The sequence below is a fragment of the Mandrillus leucophaeus genome, unplaced genomic scaffold, assembly GCF_000951045.1.
Source record: "Mandrillus leucophaeus isolate KB7577 unplaced genomic scaffold, Mleu.le_1.0 Scaffold55, whole genome shotgun sequence".
NCBI classification, from domain to species: domain Eukaryota; kingdom Metazoa; phylum Chordata; class Mammalia; order Primates; family Cercopithecidae; genus Mandrillus; species Mandrillus leucophaeus.
In genome coordinates, this window is record NW_012105919.1 from 759,089 (window position 1) to 781,161 (window position 22,073).

At 39.5% G+C, this 22,073-nt stretch overlaps 1 protein-coding gene across 3 annotated transcripts in view; it reads left to right on the forward strand.

Annotated features, from left to right (window-relative positions):
* IFT81 (intraflagellar transport 81) overlaps positions 1-22,073 on the forward strand; it is a 100,065-nt gene that overhangs the window by 27,434 nt on the left and 50,558 nt on the right. For all 3 annotated transcript variants that reach the window (XM_011997855.1, XM_011997853.1, XM_011997856.1), the window contains exons 9-11: positions 2,929-3,092; positions 6,429-6,524; positions 19,003-19,149. In XM_011997855.1, coding sequence (XP_011853245.1) covers positions 2,929-3,092; positions 6,429-6,524; positions 19,003-19,149 — 407 coding nt within the window. The remainder of the gene's footprint in view (positions 1-2,928; positions 3,093-6,428; positions 6,525-19,002; positions 19,150-22,073) is intronic.

Genomic DNA, 22,073 nt, shown 5'->3' on the forward strand with positions numbered 1-22,073 from the left:
CCTGTTCCAGGCTGGAGTGCAATGGCATGATCTCAGCTCACTGCAACCTCCGCCTCCCGGGTTCAAGCGATTCTCCTGCCTCAGCCTCCTGAGTAACTGGGATTACAGGCATATGCCACAATGCCCAACTAATTTTGTATTTTTTTTTTTTTTTAGTAGAGACGGGGTTTCTCCATGTCGGTCAGGCTGCTCTCAAACTCTCAACCTCAGGTAATCCGCCCACCTTGGCCTCCCAAAGTGCTGGGATTACAGGCGTGAGCCACCATGCCTGGCCTATTTTTTATTTTTTGAGATGGAGTTTCACTCTCGTTGCCCAGACTAGAGTGCAATGGCATGATCTCAGCTCACCGCAACCTCTGCCTCCCGGGTTCAAGCAATTCTCCTGCTTCAAGCGTGTTTACAGCCTCCAGAGTAGCTGGGATTACAGGCATGAGTCACCACACCCGGCTAATTTTTTGTATATTTAGTAGAGATGGGGTTTTTCCATGTTGGTCAGGTTGGTCTCAAACTCACAACCTCAGGTGATTCGCCTACCTTGGCCTCCCAAAGTGCTGGGATTACAGGCATGAGGCACCGCGCCCAGCCTACAGTGTGATTTATTAAACACTTTCTCTTCTCTTCCTTTCTCTAATCCTGAAAAAAGGAGTAGTGAAGCAATGAATGGAAAACTTATAATTTGCAGTTAATAAAATTTTACATGTTAATATATGGTTAGCACAGTGGAACTAAAAATAGTTTTAAGGCTTTGGGCCGGATGTATTATGCAATCTATGTCCACAGATTACTTAAACCAGAAACTCCATGTGTTAAAAATTCAAGCCAGGCCGGATGCAGTGGCTCACACATGTAATCCCAGCACTTTGGGAGGCCCAGGCAGGCGGATCACTCGAGGTCAGGAGTTGGAGACCAGCCTGGCCTTAACGTGATGGAACCCTATCTCTACTAAAAATACAAAAAATTAGCTGCGCTGATAGTGTGTGACTAATTCCAGCTACTCAGGAGGCTGAGGCAGGAGAATTGCTTGAACTCAGAAGGTGGACAGAGGATGCAGTGAACCCAGAATGCACCAGTGCACTCCAGCCTGAGTGACAGAGCGAGATTTCGTCTCAAGAAAACCAAAAAACATTCAAGTCAGAATTTGTAAATGTGTAAATGGAAAGATCTGAAATAAACTTTGTAAATCTCTCTAGGCTGGGAATTTAAAACAAGACTGTTACTCACTGAAAATCTGTGTATGTAGTTGTCCATCTGCATAAATAAGAAAACTAAAATCTTAAAAATATAAATTGCCCCTTAACTGTAAACTAATAATACTTTACAAAATAAAAAAAATACCAAAACATGGAAAGCTTAAAACATTTATGTGTAGATAGATACCTTGTTTCTTTTTTTTTTTGAGACGGAGTCTCGCCCTGTCGCCCAGGCTGGAGTGCAGTGGCCGGATCTCAGCTCACTGCAAGCTCCGCCTCCCGGGTTCACACCATTCTCCTGCCTCAGCCTGCCTAGTAGCTGGGACTACAGGCGCCCGCCACCTCGCCTGGCTAGTTTTTTGTATTTTTTAGTAGAGACGGGGTTTCACCGTGTTAGCCAGGATGGTCTCGATCTCCTGACCTCGTGAACTGCCCGTCTCGGCCTCCCAAAGTGCTGGGATTACAGGCTTGAGCCACCGCGCCTGGCCCTCTTTTCTTTTTTTGAGACAGTCTCCCTCTGTCGTCCAGGCTGGAGTGCGGTGACGGTGATGCCGTCTCGGCTCACTGCATCCTCCTCCTCCCAGGTTCAAGCAATTCTTGTTCCTCAGCCTCCCAAGTAGCTGGGACTACAGGCATGCGCCACCATGCCCGGCTAATTTTTGTATTTTTAGTAGAGACAGGATTTCGCCGTGTTGCCCAGGCTGCTCTCAAACTCTTGACCTAGGTGATCCACCCACCTTGGCCTCCCAAAGTGGTAGAATTATAGGTGGGAGCCACTGCACCTGGCCTGTTTCTCTTTTTTAGATTTTAACTTGTGGTACTTTTAGTAATGTCTTCATTGGCTTGAAGCTGACAAATGATAATTAATTACCATTTATGAACTGTTATAATAGAAATATAAATTGTGCTAGGTACAGTGGCTCACGCCTGTAATCCCAGCACTTTGAGAGGCTGAGGCGGGTAATTGCTCAAGCCCAGGAGTTAAGAGACCAGCCCGGGCAACATGGCAAAACCTCGTCACTACAAAAAAAATACAAAAATTACCTAGGCGTGGTGACTCACACCTGTGGTGCCAGCTACTTCCAGCTACTCAGGAGGCTAAGGTGGGAGGATCACTTGAGCCGTGAAGGTTTAGGTTGCAGTGAGCTGAGATAATAGTGCCACTGCACTCTAGCCTGGGTGACAGAGCAAGACCCTGTCTCAAAATAAATAAATAAATAAATATATATATATATATGTGTGTGTGTGTGTGTATATATATAAATATAAATACACACACACATATATATATACTGCATCAAAAGTATTCCAAAAGAAAAAAAATACATGATCATCTGAATAAAAGAGCACCTGGGTTAGATTTTATTTGTTATCATTTGGTTCATGAGTCTCTTAAATACTTAGAAGGTAAAATATGACCCAACAATATATCTGACTCTGCACATGTTATTTTTGCGTATTGTGGGTTATAAAAGAATTAGGTTATAATTTGAAAAGGTCATAATAACACTTTTTCTATAACTATTTAAATATTCTTCCATGTAAATTGTGTTTCTTCATTTTCATTGTAATCAACAATAAAATATTTCAATGGCCAATCTTTTATTGTACTATGCTAGATATTATGCAAATTGTTTTCAACAGATAGGCCCTATCCAGGTCTTATATTTAAAATAGTATACAGATTATCACTGTACCTACTTTTTGGGCTGAATATTTATTTATTTTGTTTTTAAAGGTTTAATGAAGAGGCTAGAGGAGGAGATAAAATTTAATTTGTATATGGTAACTGAAAAATTTCCTAAAGAATTAGAAAATAAGAAAAAGGAATTACATTTTTTACAAAAAGTAGTTTCAGAGCCAGCAATGGGCCATTCTGATCTTCTTGAACTTGAATCTAAAGTAAGTGAGAATCATCTTTTTATAGCTCTCAATTTTATCTGATCCCCAGTCCTATAAAATTATGTGAACTGCTTTCTGTAGTATCCCACTATTGACTCTTAAATTAACCTATGCTAAGAGTTGACAACTCTCATAAGGGTTTGTCCTTTATGAGGAATTTTAGAATGTTATGCTGTTACTTAATCCACATGATGTTATGAAAACATAGTCAATTGATTAGCAAATGAAATAACTTAAATATGTAAATTAATGTGAATAAATTGACCAGTGGGTTCATGTCTTCATAATATAAGCATTTAGATGAGAAATTTAAAAATATTTTAATTATTAATTTTTATTTCCAAGCAAAGTATTATAGCAATTTTATATTTAAAGCTAATATTTTTATTAACCTGGTATACCTGCCTTGGAATTACTAAATGTTGTAATGCTTATTGAAAGCTAGTATCAGATTATACCTTTTTCTATTTTTTTGAGACAGTACTTGCTCTGTTGCCCAGGCTAGAGTACAGTAGCACAATCTTGGCTTACTGCAACCTTCACCTCCTGGGTTCCAGTGATTCTCCAGCCTCAGCCTCCCAACTAGCTGGGATTATAGGCACGAATCACCAAGCCTGGCTAATTTTTTGTTTTGTTTTTGTTTTGTTTTTTTTTTTTTTTTTTTGAGATGGAGTCTCGTTCTGTTGCCCAGGCTAGAGTGCAGTGGCATGATCTCGGCTCACTGCAACCTCCGCTTCCCGGGTTCAAGTGATTCTCCTGCCTCAGCCTCCTGAGTAGCTGGGATTACAGGCATGTGCCACCACGCCTAGCTAATGTTTGTATTTTTATTAGAGACAGGGTTTCACCATGTTGGTCAGGCTGGTCTTGAACTCCTGACCTTGTGATCCACCTATCTCGGCCTCCCAAAATGTTGGGATTACAGGTGGGCCTTGTTTTGTTTCTTGAGATGGAGTATTGCTCTGTTGCCTAGGCTGGAGTGCAATGGCGAGATCTCGGCTCCCTGCAACCTCCGCCTCCCGGGTTCAAGCCATTCTCCTGCCTTAGCCTCCCAAGTAGCTGGGACTACAGGTATGTGCCACCATGCCTGGCCAATTTTTTTATTTTTAGTAGAGACAGGGTTTTGCCATTTGGCCAGGCTGGTCTCAAAACTCCTGACCTCAGGTGATCTGCCCACCTCAGCCTCCCAAAGTGCTGGGATTACAGGTGTGAGCCAATGTACTTGGCCTGATTATACCATTTTTGTTCCCTAGAATTAAAACACTAGGTCAGGTTCAGTGCCTTTTTTTTTTTTTTTACTTTTCAGACTGAACTTGCTCTGTTGCCCAGGCTGGAGTGCAGTGGCACAATCTTGGCTCACTGCAACCTCCACCTTCTGGGTTCAAACAATTCTTCTGCCTCAGCCTGTCAACTAGCTGGGATTATAGGTGCATGCCACCATGCCTGGCTAATTTTTTTTTTTTTTGCGGGGGATGGAGTCTCACACTGTCACCCAGGCTGGAGTTCAGTGACATGATCACAGCTCACTGCAGCTTCCATCTCCCAGGCTCAAGTGATCCTCCCACCTCAGCTTCCCAAGGAGCTGGGACTATAAGGTGCATGCCACCAGTTCTGGCAAAGTTTTTGAATTTTTTGTACAGACAGGGTCTGGCCATGTTGCCCAGCATGGTCTTGACCTCCCAGATTCAAGAGATCTGCCTGCCTCTGTCTGCCTCAGCCTCCCAAAGTGCAGGGATTACAAGTGTGAGCCATTGCACTCAGCCTAATTGAAAAGTTTTGACTTGCTAATTCTGTAGTGTGCTTAATATGTGGTTAATAGCCACTACAGTTAAAACTACAATTAAATATGTAATTCTGACTTTTTTTTTTTTGAGACAGAGTCTAGCTCTGTTGCCCAGGCTGGCGTGCAGTGGTGCGATCTCGGCTCACTGCAACCTCCACCTCCTGGATTCAAGTGAATTCTCCTGCCTCCCGGGTAGCTGGAATTACAGGCACCCACCACCATGCCCAGCTAATTTTTGTATTTTTAGTAGAGACGGGGGTTTCACTGTGTTGGCCAGGCTAGTCTCAAACTCCTGACCTTGTGATTAACCCACCTCGGCCTCCCAAAGTGCTGGGATTATAGGTGTGAGCCACCACACCCGGGCCTGTTTTATGCTTTTAATTTACTTAGAAAAATTAAATGTCCAAGTCAGATCTGGCTAAAAATTTCTTTTGTTATGTTTTGTTTTTGAGATGGAGTCTCACTCTGTCGCCTGGGCAGGAGTCCAGTGATGCGATATCGGCTCACTGCAACCTCCACCTCCTGGGTTCAAGCGATTCTCCTGTCTCAGCCCCCAGAGTAGCCGGGACTACAGGTGCGTGCCACCATGCCCAGCTAATTTTTTGTATTTTTAGTAGAGACGGGATTTCACCATGTTGGCCAAGCTGGTCTCGACCTGACCTCAGATGATCCACCCGCCTCAACCTCCCAAAGTGCTTCAATTACAGGCATGAGCCACCACGCCCGGCCTAATCTGGCTAAAATTTAATGTCACAGAATTAGGGTTAGGGTTAGAGAGAACTCTAATCTTTCAAAGGATGGATACACTGAAAACCATGGTTTTTGTTTTGATTTGTTGAGGAACCATTTGCTTCTGTCAGATTTATTCAGTTTTGTTACGTTTTGGAGATATTTAGATTAATGATTAGGATAAATGATAGCTATAGAAGATTCACAGATTATTAGCACAGGAAGGGCGTTATCCCTGTCAACTCTCAGCTGGGTTCATGAATCCTTGTAATAAATCCTTGGTGCATGTTTGTTCACATTTGCTTTATCACTTGCAGTGACTTGAAGTCACAACCTAGGTGAGGGGATAGCTTCAGATTTTTAGAAAGCATCTTTGTGGTAATGTATAAATATTTCATGTAAAATACTTTAGAATAATTTAGACATGGGTGATTAAATCTGTATAAATAATCAAATTGTGTAACTATATATCATGAAATGTAAATTGTTTCTAAAAGTAATCATAACAAGCTCCCCATAACATTAATGGAACTGTTTTGCCCATCAGAGACTTAATGTTAAGAACTGTAAATTCAGGCTGGGTGCTATGGTTCACATCTGTAATGCCAGCACTTTGGGAGGCCAAGGTGGGAGGCTCACTTGAACCCAGGAATTCAAAATCAGTCTGGGCAAACATAGCAAGACCCCATCTCTTAAAAAAAAAAAATTAGTCTAGGTGAAACTGAGACCCATAAATTCAAGGCTAGTTTGGCCAGATGTCACTTAGTTTATGTACTTATAGGGAAAGATTTAACTTTTTTTTTTTTTTTGCTCTCATGCTGTTTTAGATAAATGAAATAAACACAGAAATTAACCAGCTGATTGAAAAGAAAATGATGAGAAATGAGCCCATTGAAGGCAAACTCTCACTGTATAGGCAACAGGTAAGAACATTCTTTTGGCTCACATATATAGATCTGTAAGCATATTCGTGAACCACTGGCTGTGTTATCTATAGTCTTAAAGTGAGAAGGAAGTAGAGAATAAATGTTGTTCTGTCACTGCTGATCTCCAGAGTATATCAAAGAATTAGTGGAAAAGCCACAAAAGATGCTTATTCAAGTTTGAAATTTGATACTTCTAATAATGCTTAGTTTCCTCAGCATGTACAAACTGTGGTAATAGAGCTATTTGTGTTTGTATCTGTGACTGTGGAATTTATTTTTAAAATGAAAACTTACCTTAGGTGGTATAAGTAAAAACATTTATAATTTTTAATGAGTTAATAAAAGTATGCTTTTTCAGGTTTAAAGTTAGTTTGCAAGTGTAGAATAAATCAAATTTTAGTGCTAAAGCATTTATTATTTTATCCACAACTAAATTGTCACTTAGTTTTGAGGGTACTTACCTTGTTTTATATTTTTATAAAAGATTGAAATGAAGGCCATGGCTTATCTGAAAAGAACCCAGGCGGGAGGATTTTAGTGTGAAGAGCATTCTATAACCACAGAAAATACTAAGCTACATAACAAAGCATTATTTAAGGACATTAGAATTTTTTAAAACCTTTATAATGGAAAATTTCAATCAATTACAAAGGTAGAGGCAAATTGTTCAATAAACGCTCATGTTTCCCTGAGCTACAGGGTTCAGGGCCATTCTTGTTTCTTCTATACTACCAACCCCAACTGTATTATTTTGAAGCATATCTTAGAGTTCGTCGTATCATTACATCTATAAATATTTAAGAATATATATCTAGCCAGGCGCGGTGGCTCACACCTGTAATCCCAACACTTTGGGAGGTCGAGGTGGGTGGATCACGAGGTCAGGAGATCGAGACCATGGTGAAACCCCGTCTCTACTAAAAATACAAAAAATTAGCCGGGCGTGGTGGTGGGCGCCTGTAGTCCCAGCTACTCAGGATGCTGAGGCAGGAGAATGGCGTGAACCCGGGAGGCAGAGCTTGCAGTGAGCCAAGATCACACCACTGTACTCCGGCCTGGGCGACAGAGCGAGACTGTCTCAAAAAAAAAAAAAAAAAAAACCCATCAAGAATATGATTACTACTGAAAATTGGTTTTTAGTTCATTTTGTCCTTGAGGTATATATTCAGAGACGTTTCTAGCATCTGTCCCTGTGCTTCCACCCTATTCTTTCCTTCCCACATAGGTTATTTTTTAAATTTCACACTTTATTATTCCATTAGAAATATTATATAGATGTATATACTCATATCTCACTTCTTAGGGAAAGAAGAACATATTAAACACACTTTTCTTCTCCTTGCGTTTTTTTTCTTCTTAACAATATATGCTGGTGACCATTCCATAGTAGAAAACCTTTTATTCCTTTTTAAAAATAACTTGATTGAGATATAATTCACATACCATACAATTTACCCATTTAAAGTGTACACTTCAGTGGTATTTTAGTGTATTTATAGAGTTTGTGCAGCCATCACCATGATCAATTTTAGAACAATTTTATCACCCCTAAAATAAACCCCAAACCTAGCACCCACTTTCCATTTCTCCCCCAAACCCCCAATTTCAACTGATTTGAGACCAAATCAGTCTCTATAGATTTGCCTGTCATGCACATTTCATATAAATGGAATATTTTAATATGTTATTCCTTGTCATTGGCTTCTTTCACTTAGCATAACATTTTTAAAGTCCATCCATGTTGTAGTATGTATATCAGTACATCATTCCTTTTTATTGCTGAATAATACTCCATTGTATAGCTGCATCATATTTTGTTTGTCCATTCATTGGTTAGTGGGCATTTAGGTTATTTTTACTTTTTGGCTATTATGAGTAATGCTACTACGAACATTCTTATACAAGTTTTTGTGTGGATATATGGGATTTTAAAATTATTTTCTAAATTGACAAATACAAATTGTTTATGTTTATGGTATGCAACCTGATGTTTTGAAATCATAGAATAGCTGAAACGAACAAATATATGCATTACCTCACATACTAATTTTTTTGTGGTGAGAACATTTAACATCTATCCTCTTACCAATTTTCAAGTGTAAGGTACATTAACTATAATTACATTATACAAAGATCTCTTGAATTTATTCCCCCAACTGAAATTTTGTATCCTTTGACCAGTATCTTTCCAATCTGTATACCTCCCTAATCCCCTGAAAGCCACCATTTTACTCTTCTGCTTCCATGAGTTCAGCTTTTTAAGATTCCTCATATGAATGAGATCATGTAGTATTTGTCTTTCTGTGCCTGGCTTATTTCATTTAACATAGTGTCCTTCAGGCTTATCCATGTTGTTGTAAATGACAGGATTTCCCTCTTTTTAAAGGCTGAATAGTATTCCATTTTGCATATACCACATTTTCTTTATGTATTCATTCACTGATGGATACATGGGTTGAGTCCATATGTTGGCCATTGAAATTAATGCTGCAATGACAATGTAAATGCAGATATCTCTTCAATATACTGATTTTTATTTCCCTTGGATATATACACACTAGTGGGATTGCTGGATTATATGCTAGTTCTATTTTTAACTTTTGAGGAACCTCCATACTGTTTTCTATAATGGCTATACTAATTTACATTCCCATCCACAGTGTACCAGAGTTCCCTTTTCTTCACATCCTCACCACCACTTGTTATCTTGTGTCATTTTGATAATAGCTATTCTAATAGTTATGAGGTGATAACTCATTTTTAAATTTACATTTCCTTGATGATTAGGGATGCTGAGCATTTTTTCATATACCCATTGGCCATTTGTATGTCTTTAATAAATGTCTCTTTCAGTTATTTGCCCATTGTTTAATCAGGTTATCTATTTTTTTTGATATGAGTTGAGTTCCTTATATATTTTAGATATTAACCCCATTTTTGAATTGGGTTGTTTGGTTTTTTGTTGTTGGGTTTTACGAGTTCTCTGTATATTCTGGATTTTTTTTTTCTTAGAGATAGGGTCTCACTCTGTTGCCCAGGCTGGAGTGTGCCATCATAGTTCACTGCAGCCTTGAACTCCTGGGCCCAAGTGATTCTCCCTCTTCAACCTCCCAAGTAGCTGAGACTACAGGTACCTGCCACTGCACCTGGCTAATTTTCTGTAGAGATGGGATCTTTCTACAGTGCCCAGTCTGGTCTTCAGTCCCTTCAAGAGATCCTCCCACCTGGGCCTCCCAAAGTACTGGGATTATAAGTATCAGCCACTATGCCTGGCTTATTCGGGATGTTAATCCCTTATCAGATACATGATTTGCAAATATTTTCTCCCATTCTGTGTGTTGCCTTTTTACTCTGTTGACAGTGTCTTTTGATGCACAAAAGTTTTAAATTCTCATGAAGTCCAATTTGTCTAATTTTTTCTTTTGTTGCCTATGCTTTTGATGTCATATCCAAGAAATCATTGCTAAATCCGGTGTTGTGAAACATTTACCCTATGTTTCCTTCTAACAGTCTTATGCTGTTCCCTAACAGTAATGCTGGCCTCAGAGAATGAGTTAGGAAGTTATGCTACTCTTCAACTTATTGGAAAAGTTTGAGAAGGATTTGGTGTTTGTTATTTTTTACTTTTTTATTTTTGAGACGAAGTTTCGCTCTTGTTGCCCAGGCTGGAGTGCAATGGCGTGATCTCGGCTCACCACAACCTCCGCCTCCCAGATTCAAGCAATTCTACTGCCTCAGCCTCCTGAGTAGCTGGGATTACAGGCATGCACCACCACGCCAGCTAATTTTGTATTTTTAGTAGAGACAGAGTTTCTCCATGTCTCTACTAAAGGTCAGGGTGGTCTCGAACTCTCGACCTCAGGTGATCCACCCGCCTCGGCCTCCCAAAGTGCTGGGATTACAGGCGTGAGCCACCGCGCCCAGCCTGGTGTTCGTTAATTTAAGTGTTGGGTGGAATTCACCAGTGAGGCCATCAGGTCCAGGGCTTTTCTTTGTTGGGAGATTTTTTTTTTTTTAGACAGAGTCTCGCTCTGTCACCTAGGCTGGAATGCAGTGGCGCAATTTCAGCTCACTGCAACCTCTGCCTCCTGGGATGAAGCAATTCTCTGCCTCAGCCTCCCAAGTAGCTGAGATTATAGGCGCCTGCCACCACCCTTAGCTAATTTTTCTGTATTTTTAGTAGAGACAGGGTTTTACCATCTTGGCCAGGCTGGTCTTGAACTCCTGACCTTGTGATACACCCACCTTGGCCTCCCAAAGTGCTGGGATTACAGAGCTTGCAATGAGCTGAGATCATGCCATTGCACTCCAGTCCGGGCAACAGTGCGAGACTCCCATCTCAAAAAAAAATGTATTTTTGGCCGGGTGCGGTGACTCACGCCTGTAATCCTAGCACTTTGGGAGGCTGAGGCAGGCAGATCACATGAGGCCAGGAGTTCGAGACCAGCCTGGCCAACATGGTGAAACCCTGTCTCTGTTAAAAATACAAAAATTAGCCAGGCGTGGTGGTACATGTCTGTAATCCCAGCTACTCGGGAGGCTGAGATGGAAAAATCGACCCTGGGAGGCAGAGGTTGCAGTGAACCAACATCATGCCTCTGTATTACAGCCTGGGTGGCAGAGGAAGACTCTGCCTCACAAAAAAAAAAAAAAAAAAAAAAAAAAAAAAGAAAAAAAAAGAAAACATGTATTTTTAGTTTCCACAAGTTTGTTAATTTACCAGTTTTGTTTCTGTTAATGATTTCGAACTTCATCCCGTTGTAGTCAAATAAGATACTCTGTATGATATCTATCTTTTAAAATCTACTGAAACTTTTTTTTTTTTGGACACAGTCTCACTCTGTCACCCAGGCTGGAGTGCAGTGGCGAGATCTCAGCCTCTATATGTCTCAGTTTTCTATATGTCTGCTAGATCTAGTTGGTTTATTTTGTTAAGTCCTGTATTTTCTAACTTATATTCTGCTTGTTCTATCCATTATTGAGATTGAATGTTGAAGTCTGAAACTATCATTATACAATTGTCTTTTTCTGTGTTCAATTCTGTCAGTTTTAGCTTCATATATTTTGATGGTCTGTCATTAGATGTGAGAATGTTTATAATTGCTTATAATCTTGCTGTATTGAACCTTTTATTAATAATGTCCTTCTTTGTCTCTTGTACTCTTTTAAAATTTAAAGTTATTTCATCTGATATTAATATAGTCACCCTGTTGTCTTTTGTTTATTATTTGAATGGAATATCTTTTTCCATCCTTTCACTTTCAATTTAGTTATGTCTTTGGATCTAAAATGAGTCTCCTGTAGACAGCATTACTTGGATCATGTGGTTTCTTGGGGGTTTTCTTTTGAGACGGAGTTTCGCTCTTGTTGCCCAGGCTGGAGTGCAATGGCATGATCTCAGCTCACTGCAACCTCTGCCTCCCTGGTTCAAACGATTCTCCTGCATCAGCCTCCTGAATAGCTGGCGCTTGCCGCCACGCCCAGCTAATTTTTTGTATTTTCAGTAGAGACGGGGTTTCACCATGTTGACCAGGCTGGTCTTGAACTCCTGACCTCAGGTGATCTGCCCGCTTCGGCCTCCCAAAGTTCTGGGATTACAGGCGTGAGCCACCACGCCCGGCATGGATCACATGTTTTTTATCCATTCTGCCAATCACTGTCCTTTCATTGGATAGTCAATCTATTTATATTTAAAGTGATTACTGATAAACAGCAACTTCTGTCATTTTGCTATTTGCTTTCTATATGCATTATAGCTTTTTTGTCCCTCATTTCCTGCTTTACTGTCTTTTGTGTTTAGTTGATTTTTTATAGTGAAATGTTTAAATTCCTTTCTCATTTCCTTTGTATATATTCTATAGCTATTTTCTTTGTGGTTACCATGGGGATTACATCCTAAAGTTCTATCACTGTGATTTGAATTTATACAAGTTGAACTTCAATAACATATAAAAACTCTGCTCCATTACAGCTACATCCCCACCCCTTTCAGTTGTTCATGTCACAAAATGACATCTTTACACATTGTGTGCCCAAAAACATAAACTAATAACTATTTTAAATGTGTTAATCTCTTAAATTATATACAAAACAAAATGTGGAGTTATAAACCAAAATTACAGTAATACTAGCCATTCAGCTATTAATAATTGTGTTGTTTTAAATGTATAGTCTCTTAAATTATGTAGAGAACAAAAAGTGGATTTACAGACCATTGTTACACTAATACTAGCTTTCATAATTGCTCATGTATTTGCCTTTATTGAGATCTTTCTTTCTTATACAGCTTTGTGTTACTTCCTAGTATCTTTTCACTTCACCTTACAGGACTTATTTGAGCATTTCTTCCAAGGCAAGTGTAGTTTTAACAAAGTCTCTTGGCTTTTGCTTATCTGGGAATGTAGCTTTTGTTTATCTGGGAATGTCTTAATTTATTCCTTACTTTTTTTTTTTTTTTTAAGAGATGAAGTCTCACTTCATTGCCCAGGATGGAATGCAGTGGCATGGTCTCCACTCACTGCAATCTCCACCTCCTGGGTTCAAGCAGCTCTTCTGCCTCAGCCTCCTGAGTAACTGGGACTACAGGTGTGCATCACCATGCCCAGCTAATTTTTGTATTTTTAGTAGAGATGGGGTTTTGCCACATTGACCAGGCTGGTCTAGAACTCCTGACTTCAAGTGATCTACCTACCCCAGCCTCCCAAAGTACTGAGATTATAGGCATGAGCTACCACACCCAGCCTCTCCCTTACTTTTGAAGGACAATTTTGCCAGATATATGATTCTTGGTTGACAGTTCTTTCTCTTAGCATCTTGATATATTATCCCACTGCTTTCTGGCCTCCAAAGTTTCTGATTAGAAATACGCTGATCATCTTAATGAGGATCTCTTGTATGTGACTAGTCAGTCTCTTGATGCCTTCAGAATGTTCTTTGCCTTTGGCTTTTGACAGTTTGATTTTGTTGTTGTTGTTGTTGTTTCAGGAGCAGAAGTTTATTTTAAAAGGCCTTAGAGGCCAGGCGTGGTGACTCACGCCTGTAATCCCAGCACTTTGGGAGGCCGAGGCAGGCAGATCATGTGGTCAGGAGTTTGAGACCAGCCTGGCCAATATGGTGAAACTCCATCTCTACCAAAAAAACACAAAAATTAGCCTGGGGTGGTGGCGTGCGCCTATAGTTCTAGCTACTTGGGAGGCTGAGGCAGGAGAATTGCTTGAACCTGGGAGGCGGAGGTTGCAGTGAGCCAAGATCACGCCATTGCACTTCAGCTTGGGCAACAGAATGAGACCCTGTCTCGAAAAATAAATAAATAAATAAATAAATAAATAATCATCATAATAAAAGGCCTTAGAACAGAAAAGAAAGGAAGTGCACTTGGAAGAGACCCAAGCAGGCACATGAAGTTTAAAGAAAGAAGGTCAAGCACCAACAGTTTGATTTTAATGTGTCTCAGTGTGTGTTCTTTCAGTTCATCTTTCTTGGAGTTTATTCTGCTTCTTAGATGTTTATATTTATATTTAATCAAATTGATGAAGTTTTCATACATTATTTCTTCATATATTCTGTCTGTCCCTTTCTCTTTGTCTTTTCTTTCTGGGACTCCCACAGTGCATATACTGGCCTACTTAATGGTATCCCACATGTCCCTTAGGCTCTGTTCACTTTTCTTCAATATTTTTCTCTTTCTATTTCTCAGACTTGATAATTTCCATTGACCTGTCTTCAAGTTCATGGATTCTTTTGTCTGCCTTCCCAAATCTGCCTTTGAATCCCTCTAGTGAATTTTTAATTTCAATATTGTACTTTTTAGCTCCAGGATTTCTTTTTCCTTTCTCTTTAGATTTTCTCTGTATTTGGCATTTCCATTTTGTTAATACATTGTTTTCTTGATGTTCTACACATCTTCGTGAGTTCTTTAAGCATCTTTAAGACAGTAGTTTTAAAGTCCTTATCTAGTTGATATGCCATCAGGTCTCTTTCAGAGAACTTCTATTGATTCATTTTTTTCCTCTGTTTTTATTTTTATTTTATTTTATTTTATTTTTTTGAGACAGAGTCTCACTCCATTGTCCAGGTGGAGTGCAGTGGCACAATCTCAGCTCACTGCAACCTCCACCTCCTGGGTTCATGCAATTCTCCTGCCTCAGCCTCCTGAGTAGCTGGGATTACAGGCTAATACAAAAATTAGCCATCACACCTGGCTAATTTTTGTATTTTTAGTAGAGACAGGTTTCACTATGTTGGCTAGACTGATCTTGGAACTCCTGACCTCAAGTAATCCAACTGCTTTGGCCTCCCAAAGTGGTAGGATTACAGGCATGAGCCACCGTGCCTGGTCTATTTTCAAATTTTTTTTAACAATTTTATTCTAAAAAATAGAAACAGGGTGTCATTATGCTGCTCAAACTGGTTTCAAACTCCTGGCCTCAAGGGATCCTTCTGCCTTAGCCTCCCAAAGTGTTGGGATTATAGGTGTGAGCCACTGTGCCTGGCCTCATATTTTTCCTTTAGATGTATCATATTTTATTGTTTCTTTTTATGCTTTGTGATTTTTTTTTGGTTGAAAAGTGGACATTGGAATCTCATAATGTAGTAACTCTGGAAATTAGGTTCTCTCTTTTCTCAGGGGTTTACTGTTTTTTTGTTATTGTTTTTGTTTTTTTGATTGGTGTAGACTGGGCCAAAGAATAGGCTAAAGTGTAAAGTTAAGATAGGGTGGGCACAGTGGCTTATGCCTACAATCTCAGCACTTTGGGAGGCCAAGATGAGTGGTTGAGCTCAAGAGTTTGAGACTAACCTGGGCAACATGGCAAGACCCTGTCTCTACTAAAAATGCAGAAATATAGCTTGGTGTGGTGGTGTGTACCTGTGGTCTCAGCTACTCACCAGGCTGAGGTGGGCAGATTGCTTGAGCCTGGTAGGCGGAGGTTGCAGTGAACCAAGATTGGGCCACTGCACTCCAGCCTGAGTGACAGAGCCAGACCCTGTCTCAAAAAAAAAAAAAAAAAATTATCTCAGGTCTTTTCTGAGCCATTGCATTTCCCTGGACATGTGTGGTCACTTTCTAAATTTTCCCATATATGCAGTTGCTTTTTAATGTCTTAGTCTTAAATGTCTGGTTTCCAAAAAGGGAGAATGAGAAAAATTAAAGGGACAGAAAAAAGGATCCGGACCTATAAATCCTCTAGAAGTCACTTCAGTCAGAGGGGGAGGGACTTGTAATAATGGTGGAAGATGCAACAACAATGGCCTCCCTCTCTTTGTCTGCACCTCTGTGATCAGAAGTAGCACTCAGGTCACAGATCCCCAGTATTGGAGGACTAGGTCCTTTCTGTTCACTCTTGCTCCAGCAAGCTGTGTGCACGCTGCACCAGGAACATGTGTTTGGGGCTGGGGGTGGGAGATGAAACCTGCTACTGTGCTAAGGGCTGAAATTGATTGAAATTAGCCTCACTTTGCTGTCCAAGCTTTCCACTGGATGTTGCAAGCACTCAGTATTCCAACAATTACACTGGTAGAATCCGTGTGTTGTAATTATTTTGGAATACCAGAGCAATTGTTCACTAGGTGAGGAGACAGATTTCAGGTGCTTCCTGCTCCACCACCCTCTCAGAATCTCACCTCCTCAAACAGTTTCGAAACTAAAAGTAAAATTTATGCCTACATATTGTATTAGTCAGGGTTATCCTAATGAACCATATATCCTATTGGTTAGTCAGAACTAATAGGATATAGGTATATATAAAAGAGAGTTTATTACGGAGAATTGGCTCACACAATTACAAGGCAAAGTCATGATAGACCATCTGCAAGCTGGAGAAAGAGAAAATCCAGTAGTGGCTCAGTCCAAAGCCAAAAGCCTCAAGACCAGGGAAGACGACAGTGTAGCCTTCAGCGTGCAGCCGAAAGGCCAAGAGCCCAAGGAAGCTGTTGGTGTAAGTCTCAAAAGCTGAAAAACCTGGAGTCTGATATCCAAGGGCAGTAGGAGAGGAAGCATCCAACATGGGAAGAACAAAGAGAGCCAGTAGACTCAGCAAGCAAAGCTATCCCACCTTCCTCTCCCTGCCTTGTTCTAGCAGCACTGGCAGCTGATTGGACAGTGCCCACCACATTGAGAGTGGGTCTTTGTCTCCCAGTCCACTGACTCAAATGTCAGTCTCCTCTGGCAACACCCTCATAGACACACCCAGAAAAAATGCTTTACCAGCCACCTAAACATCCGTCAATCCGGTCAAGTTGACACCTAATATTAACCATCACATGTATTTACTTTCATTTTTGCTTTTATAAATGAGGGCTTTTCTTTCCTTATGTCTTCCGACTGATTTTGTCTATGAAAGCTATTGATTTGGTTTCTGTAGTTTTTCTATTGATTCTTTTGGACACATAATTATATATAACATGCAAATTCCAATTTTTCCTGTCAAATTTTTATGCTTCTAACTGCTGTCTCATGTCTATTAGCTAATAGTTTCAACGCAGTAATTAAACTGTGTAAAGGTAGTGGGCATTTTTTTCTTGTTCCTGAGTTTAGTGGGAAATACCCTCATATTTTTCTATTAAATAAGATACTGGTTTGGGAATGAAGTTTATATTTATTTTATGTTACTTATTTTATTATTGAAGTATACCATCAATTCTTACACAGTTTGGTATTCTATCATTCCTTCTTCACCACTTTTTTTTTTTTTTCTCTTTTGAGATGGAGTCTCACTCTGTCACCCAGGCTGGAGTGCAGTGGTACAATCTTGGCTCACTGCAGCCTCCACCTCCCACGTTCAAGGAATTCTCCTGCCTCAGCCTCTCAAGTATTTGGGACTACAGGTACACGTCACCATGCCTGGCCAATTTTTGTATTTTTAGTAGAAACAGGGTTTCACCGTGTTGGCCAGGCTAGTCTTGAACTCCTGACCTCAGGTAATCCGCCCGCCTTGGCCTCCAAAGTGCTGGGATTACAGGCACGAGCCACCATGCCTGACCCACTTTTTTTTTTTTTTTTTTTGCTTTGAGACAGGGTCTCTGTCACCCAGGCTGGAGTGCAGTACATGATCATGGCTCACTGCAGCCTCAACCTTTTAAACTCAAATGATCCTCCCATCTCGGCCTGCCAAGTAGCTGGGACCACAGGTGTGCATCACCACACCCAGCTATTTTTCTTTTATTATTTATTTATTTTTTTTAGAGGCAGGGTCTCACTATGTTGCCTAGGCTGGTCTTAAACTCCTGGGCTCAAGTGATCCTCCCACCTTGACCACCCAAAGTGCTGGGATTACAGACGTGAGCTACTGCACCTAGCCTCCTTCATTGTTTAAGCTAGAATAGTTCTATGGAGTGAAACATTCCTTCATCATCACCTGTCTTTTCATTTTTTTAAAAAAAGGACAATAGAATTTTTTTAAAGGATTTGTGCTAGAGATTTCGCTCCCCTGTCATATTTTCTTGAAAAATTATTTGTATCCTTTCTCTTAAGACAGACTGGCTAATGTTTTTCTTAAACTAGTACACCTATGGTTCATTTAAGGAAATCTCCCAACAGTTACTAGCTAATATAAAATGCTGCTAAGAGTAGCTATTTGCATTTTGTAAACATTTGTCTAATTCTGGTGAGTCAGATGTTTGAGTTTGAACCTGCATTTTATTTATTAGAATGGCCCAAATATAATAGATGTTTTAATATTTCATTTTAAAAGTATGGATATTGAATTTAGTAAGATGACCCGTGTTGTAGTTTTGAGAATGAAGCATTTTTTTTCTTCCAATAAAGGGAAACCCACCATGAGAAATACAGTAGACTTGGTGTTACCTTCTGTTGACTTGAACTAGGATGTATTTTCATTAGCATTTGAGTGTTATCTGAGAAGACTTTAATATTTTTCTTTTCCTTCTTTTTTTCTTTTTTTTTTTTTTTTCCGAGACAGAGTCTTGCTCTGTCACCCAGGCTGGAGCCCAGTGGCATGATCTCAGCTTACTGCAACCTCCACCTCCCGGGTTCAAGCGATTCTCCTGCCTCAGCCTCCTGAGTAACTGGGATTACAGGCGCACACCACCATACCCGGCTAATTTTTGTATTTTTAGTAGAGATGGGATTTCACCATGTTGGTCAGGCTGGTCTCAAACTCCTGACCTCGTGATCCGCCTGCCTCGGCCTCCCAAAGTGCTGGGATTACAGATTTGAACCACTGCACCTGGCCTAATATTTTTCTTATTAGCACATTTTTGTTTCTCTGCTGATATGTCTTACATTTTCAGAGCTTTGTTTTCCAAAGTGTTTGTAGGTTGATATTTAATATACGTTGTATGTTCATATTCAGTATAATTGGTGATGATGAGTAGTAGGGCAAGGAGTATTGGTTAGGAGAGACCAAGCTGATATTGAAAATATAACTTGGTAAAATCTAAAAAATAGATAATTTCACAAGATAATAGGAAGCTGTTTGTATATCTTATTATATATTCATATTTAATGCTCAATCAGGCATCTATCATTTCCCGTAAAAAAGAAGCCAAAGCTGAAGAACTTCAGGAGGCCAAGGAGAAGTTAGCCAGCCTAGAGAGAGAAGCATCATTAAAGAGAAATCAGACCCGTGAATTCGATGGTACTGAAGTTTTAAAGGGAGATGAGGTAAGCTGAACCATTTCATGGGACAAGGGTATAAGTATTGTTTTTATGTGAAACTATTAGTGTGTTTGACTTTCTTAGTTTGAATGTTAATATTGGGAAGTTAATCTTATTTTATAAAACTTATTTAAAACTGAATAGTCTTTTTGCAATAATACTGAGATTTTTTTTTCTTTTTCTTTTTCTTTTCTTTTTGAGATGGAGTTTTACTCTTGTCACCCAGGCTGGAGTGCGATGGCGGGATCTCTGCTCACTGCAACCTCCACCTACCGGGTTCAAGTGATTCTTCTGTCTCAGCCTCCCACATCGCTGGGATTACAGATGCCTGCTACCACGCCCAGCTAATTTTTGTGTTTTTAGTAGAGACAGGGTTTTACCATGTTGGCCAGGCTGGTCTCGAACTCCCGATCTTGGATGATCCGCCTGCCTTGGCCTCCCAAAGTGCTGGGATTACAGGCGTGAGCCATCACACCTGGCCATACTGAGAATTTCTTGATGTAAAATGGCAGATATGTTAGTGATTTTACGAGATACTATACTCCAAATTTTCACTTTTTTTTTTTTTTTTTTTTTTTTTTGAGATGGAGTCTTGCTCCATCACCCAGGCTGGAGTACAGTGGCGTGATCTTGGCTCACTGCAGTCACCGCCTTCTGGGTTCAAGTGATTCTCCTACCTCAGCCTCATGAGTAGCTGGGATTACAGGTGGATGCCACCACACCCAGCTAATTTTTGTATTTTTAGTAGAAATGGGGTTTCACCATGTTAGTCAGGCTGGCAAACTCCTGACCTCATGATCTGCCTGCCTCAGCCTCCCAAAGTGCTGGGATTACAGGTGTGAGCCACCGTGGCTGACCCCAAATTTTCATTTCTTAATTAAGTGAATTTATATTGGATTTAATTATTATAAATATTAAATTATAAAAGTGAAAAACATTAGTAGCAAACAGATAATACAAAAATCTATATTTGTTGGTAAATGTATTTCCATAAAGGGCTAAGAAAATATCATTAAGTTATTTTGTCAGTAATGTATACTTGTCTGGTGGGACTGACATGATTAAAATGACCTCATCATAGAGGCTTACAAGTTTAAAAAAATACAATTGTATCTCACATTGCTATATACTTTAAATTTTGAACAACGCTTTAATAGCTTTTGTTTCATTTATCCTTCTGTCAGACTCATAAGATTAGTAGGACAAATAATATTTTTTATAGATGGCTAAACTCAAGCACCAAAAATATAATTTTCCATCCTCTTTTCATAAAATTAGCCCAGGAATGAATGAATACATGAAGTCAAATATCTTAGCTTGGTGCTTTTTTAGCAAAATAAAGTGATAGGTCATATTTTAATTCCTAAACATTGTCTGGACTTTACCAATTTTTACAGGCTTTTAAATTTTGTATTAGCTATTAGATCTCAGCAAAAGCTATTGTGGAAAGCTACTCTTGTCCAAACCTTATTTTTGACTTTGAAAAGTTGTTGAATCCATACTGTTACAAATTGGCGTGAACCTTCACTGTGCCAAACAAATGAATTGTTCCCATAGTACCACTTTTCTCTGTGGTACTTCTGCTTGTACCCTCCCAATGTGCCTTTTAGCTTGTTGGGGAAGTAGTAGATTCAGGAAGTCAGCACGCGATTGAAAAATTCCCTTGGCTTTTAACATCCACTTCCAAATTGTTTTAAGACATGGGAGGGAGTGTTTTAAATGATATTTGGAAGTGAACAGTGTATGCTTCGTGACATCCTTGCTGTCTGGAGAAAAAAACAAAAGATTAATTATGCAGCAATTTCACTTTACAAGAGAGTATGCTACCTCCTGGCATTTTTATCTTTTCTTAAGAAAATGCTGCCTAAATGGCAAAAAATACTAATTGTTATGGCTGTATTTGGCATAAATAGTACTTATAATTCAGTATTAGATGTTCCCTCTGTGGAAATGTGAGGGAAAAAACCTAGTGCCAAGTTATTAGTCTTTATTTTTGAGAAATCATGGTGAACAGGAGAAGGATCTAGTGACAGGAAAAAAAAGCATTCTTTTTTTTAAGGGGAAAAAGATAGCATTTGGAAATGATAATTTTTGAACAATGTCTGGTCGGAAACAGAACAAATCAAGTAAGGTATTTGGCAGTTACCTAAAAGAACAGAAGGTATTGGGGAACATTAAGCATAATTTTATAAAGAACAAATCTTGGTATACCAATTTTATTTTCTACTTTGATAGAGGCCATATGGACAAAATAAAAGAAGTTTCTTATATTTAAAATTATATAATACAGCTGGAGGTATAATTCACTGAGGTGCCTGATTTGGTATCACATGGTTCACTGAGGTTTCTGGTTTGATATCACATAGTAATCTCCAAAAAATCATATCCTTTGCCCCCCATCTGTTAACACAGTTGGTGAGAAGGTATTGATAATTAGTGGCATGGTGTTTGGAAAGAACACTATGCCAGGAATCGCACGCAAAATGAGGAAAGGAGGAATCATGTTTATTGAGCATTTTTTATACAAAGCTGTATGCCAGGTACTTTGCAAACAGATACTTTTTTACTTCTTGTAAAAGGTGTTGTTATCATTTCCCTTTCACAGTTGAGTGATGCTCAAGGAGTTTGCAGTTTCACACAACTAGTAAGTGGCCAAGCTAAAACCCAGGACCTCTCCAAGGTCTGTTGACCTTGAACAAATTACTTGACCTCCCTGAGGCTTCTCTATCTGTAAAATGGGGCTGATTGCTCTTTATTATCTCTGGGAAAGGCACATGAAATAATAGATGCTAAAGCTTCTGAGAAACTCAAAGGCTCAGTCAACATATAACACCTGGCATCTGAAAGCAATCATTGCCATGGGTGGTATGTTACTATGTGTGTGAGAGGCAGCATAGTGGAGTGGTGAAGAGTGACTCTAGAACTTGGTT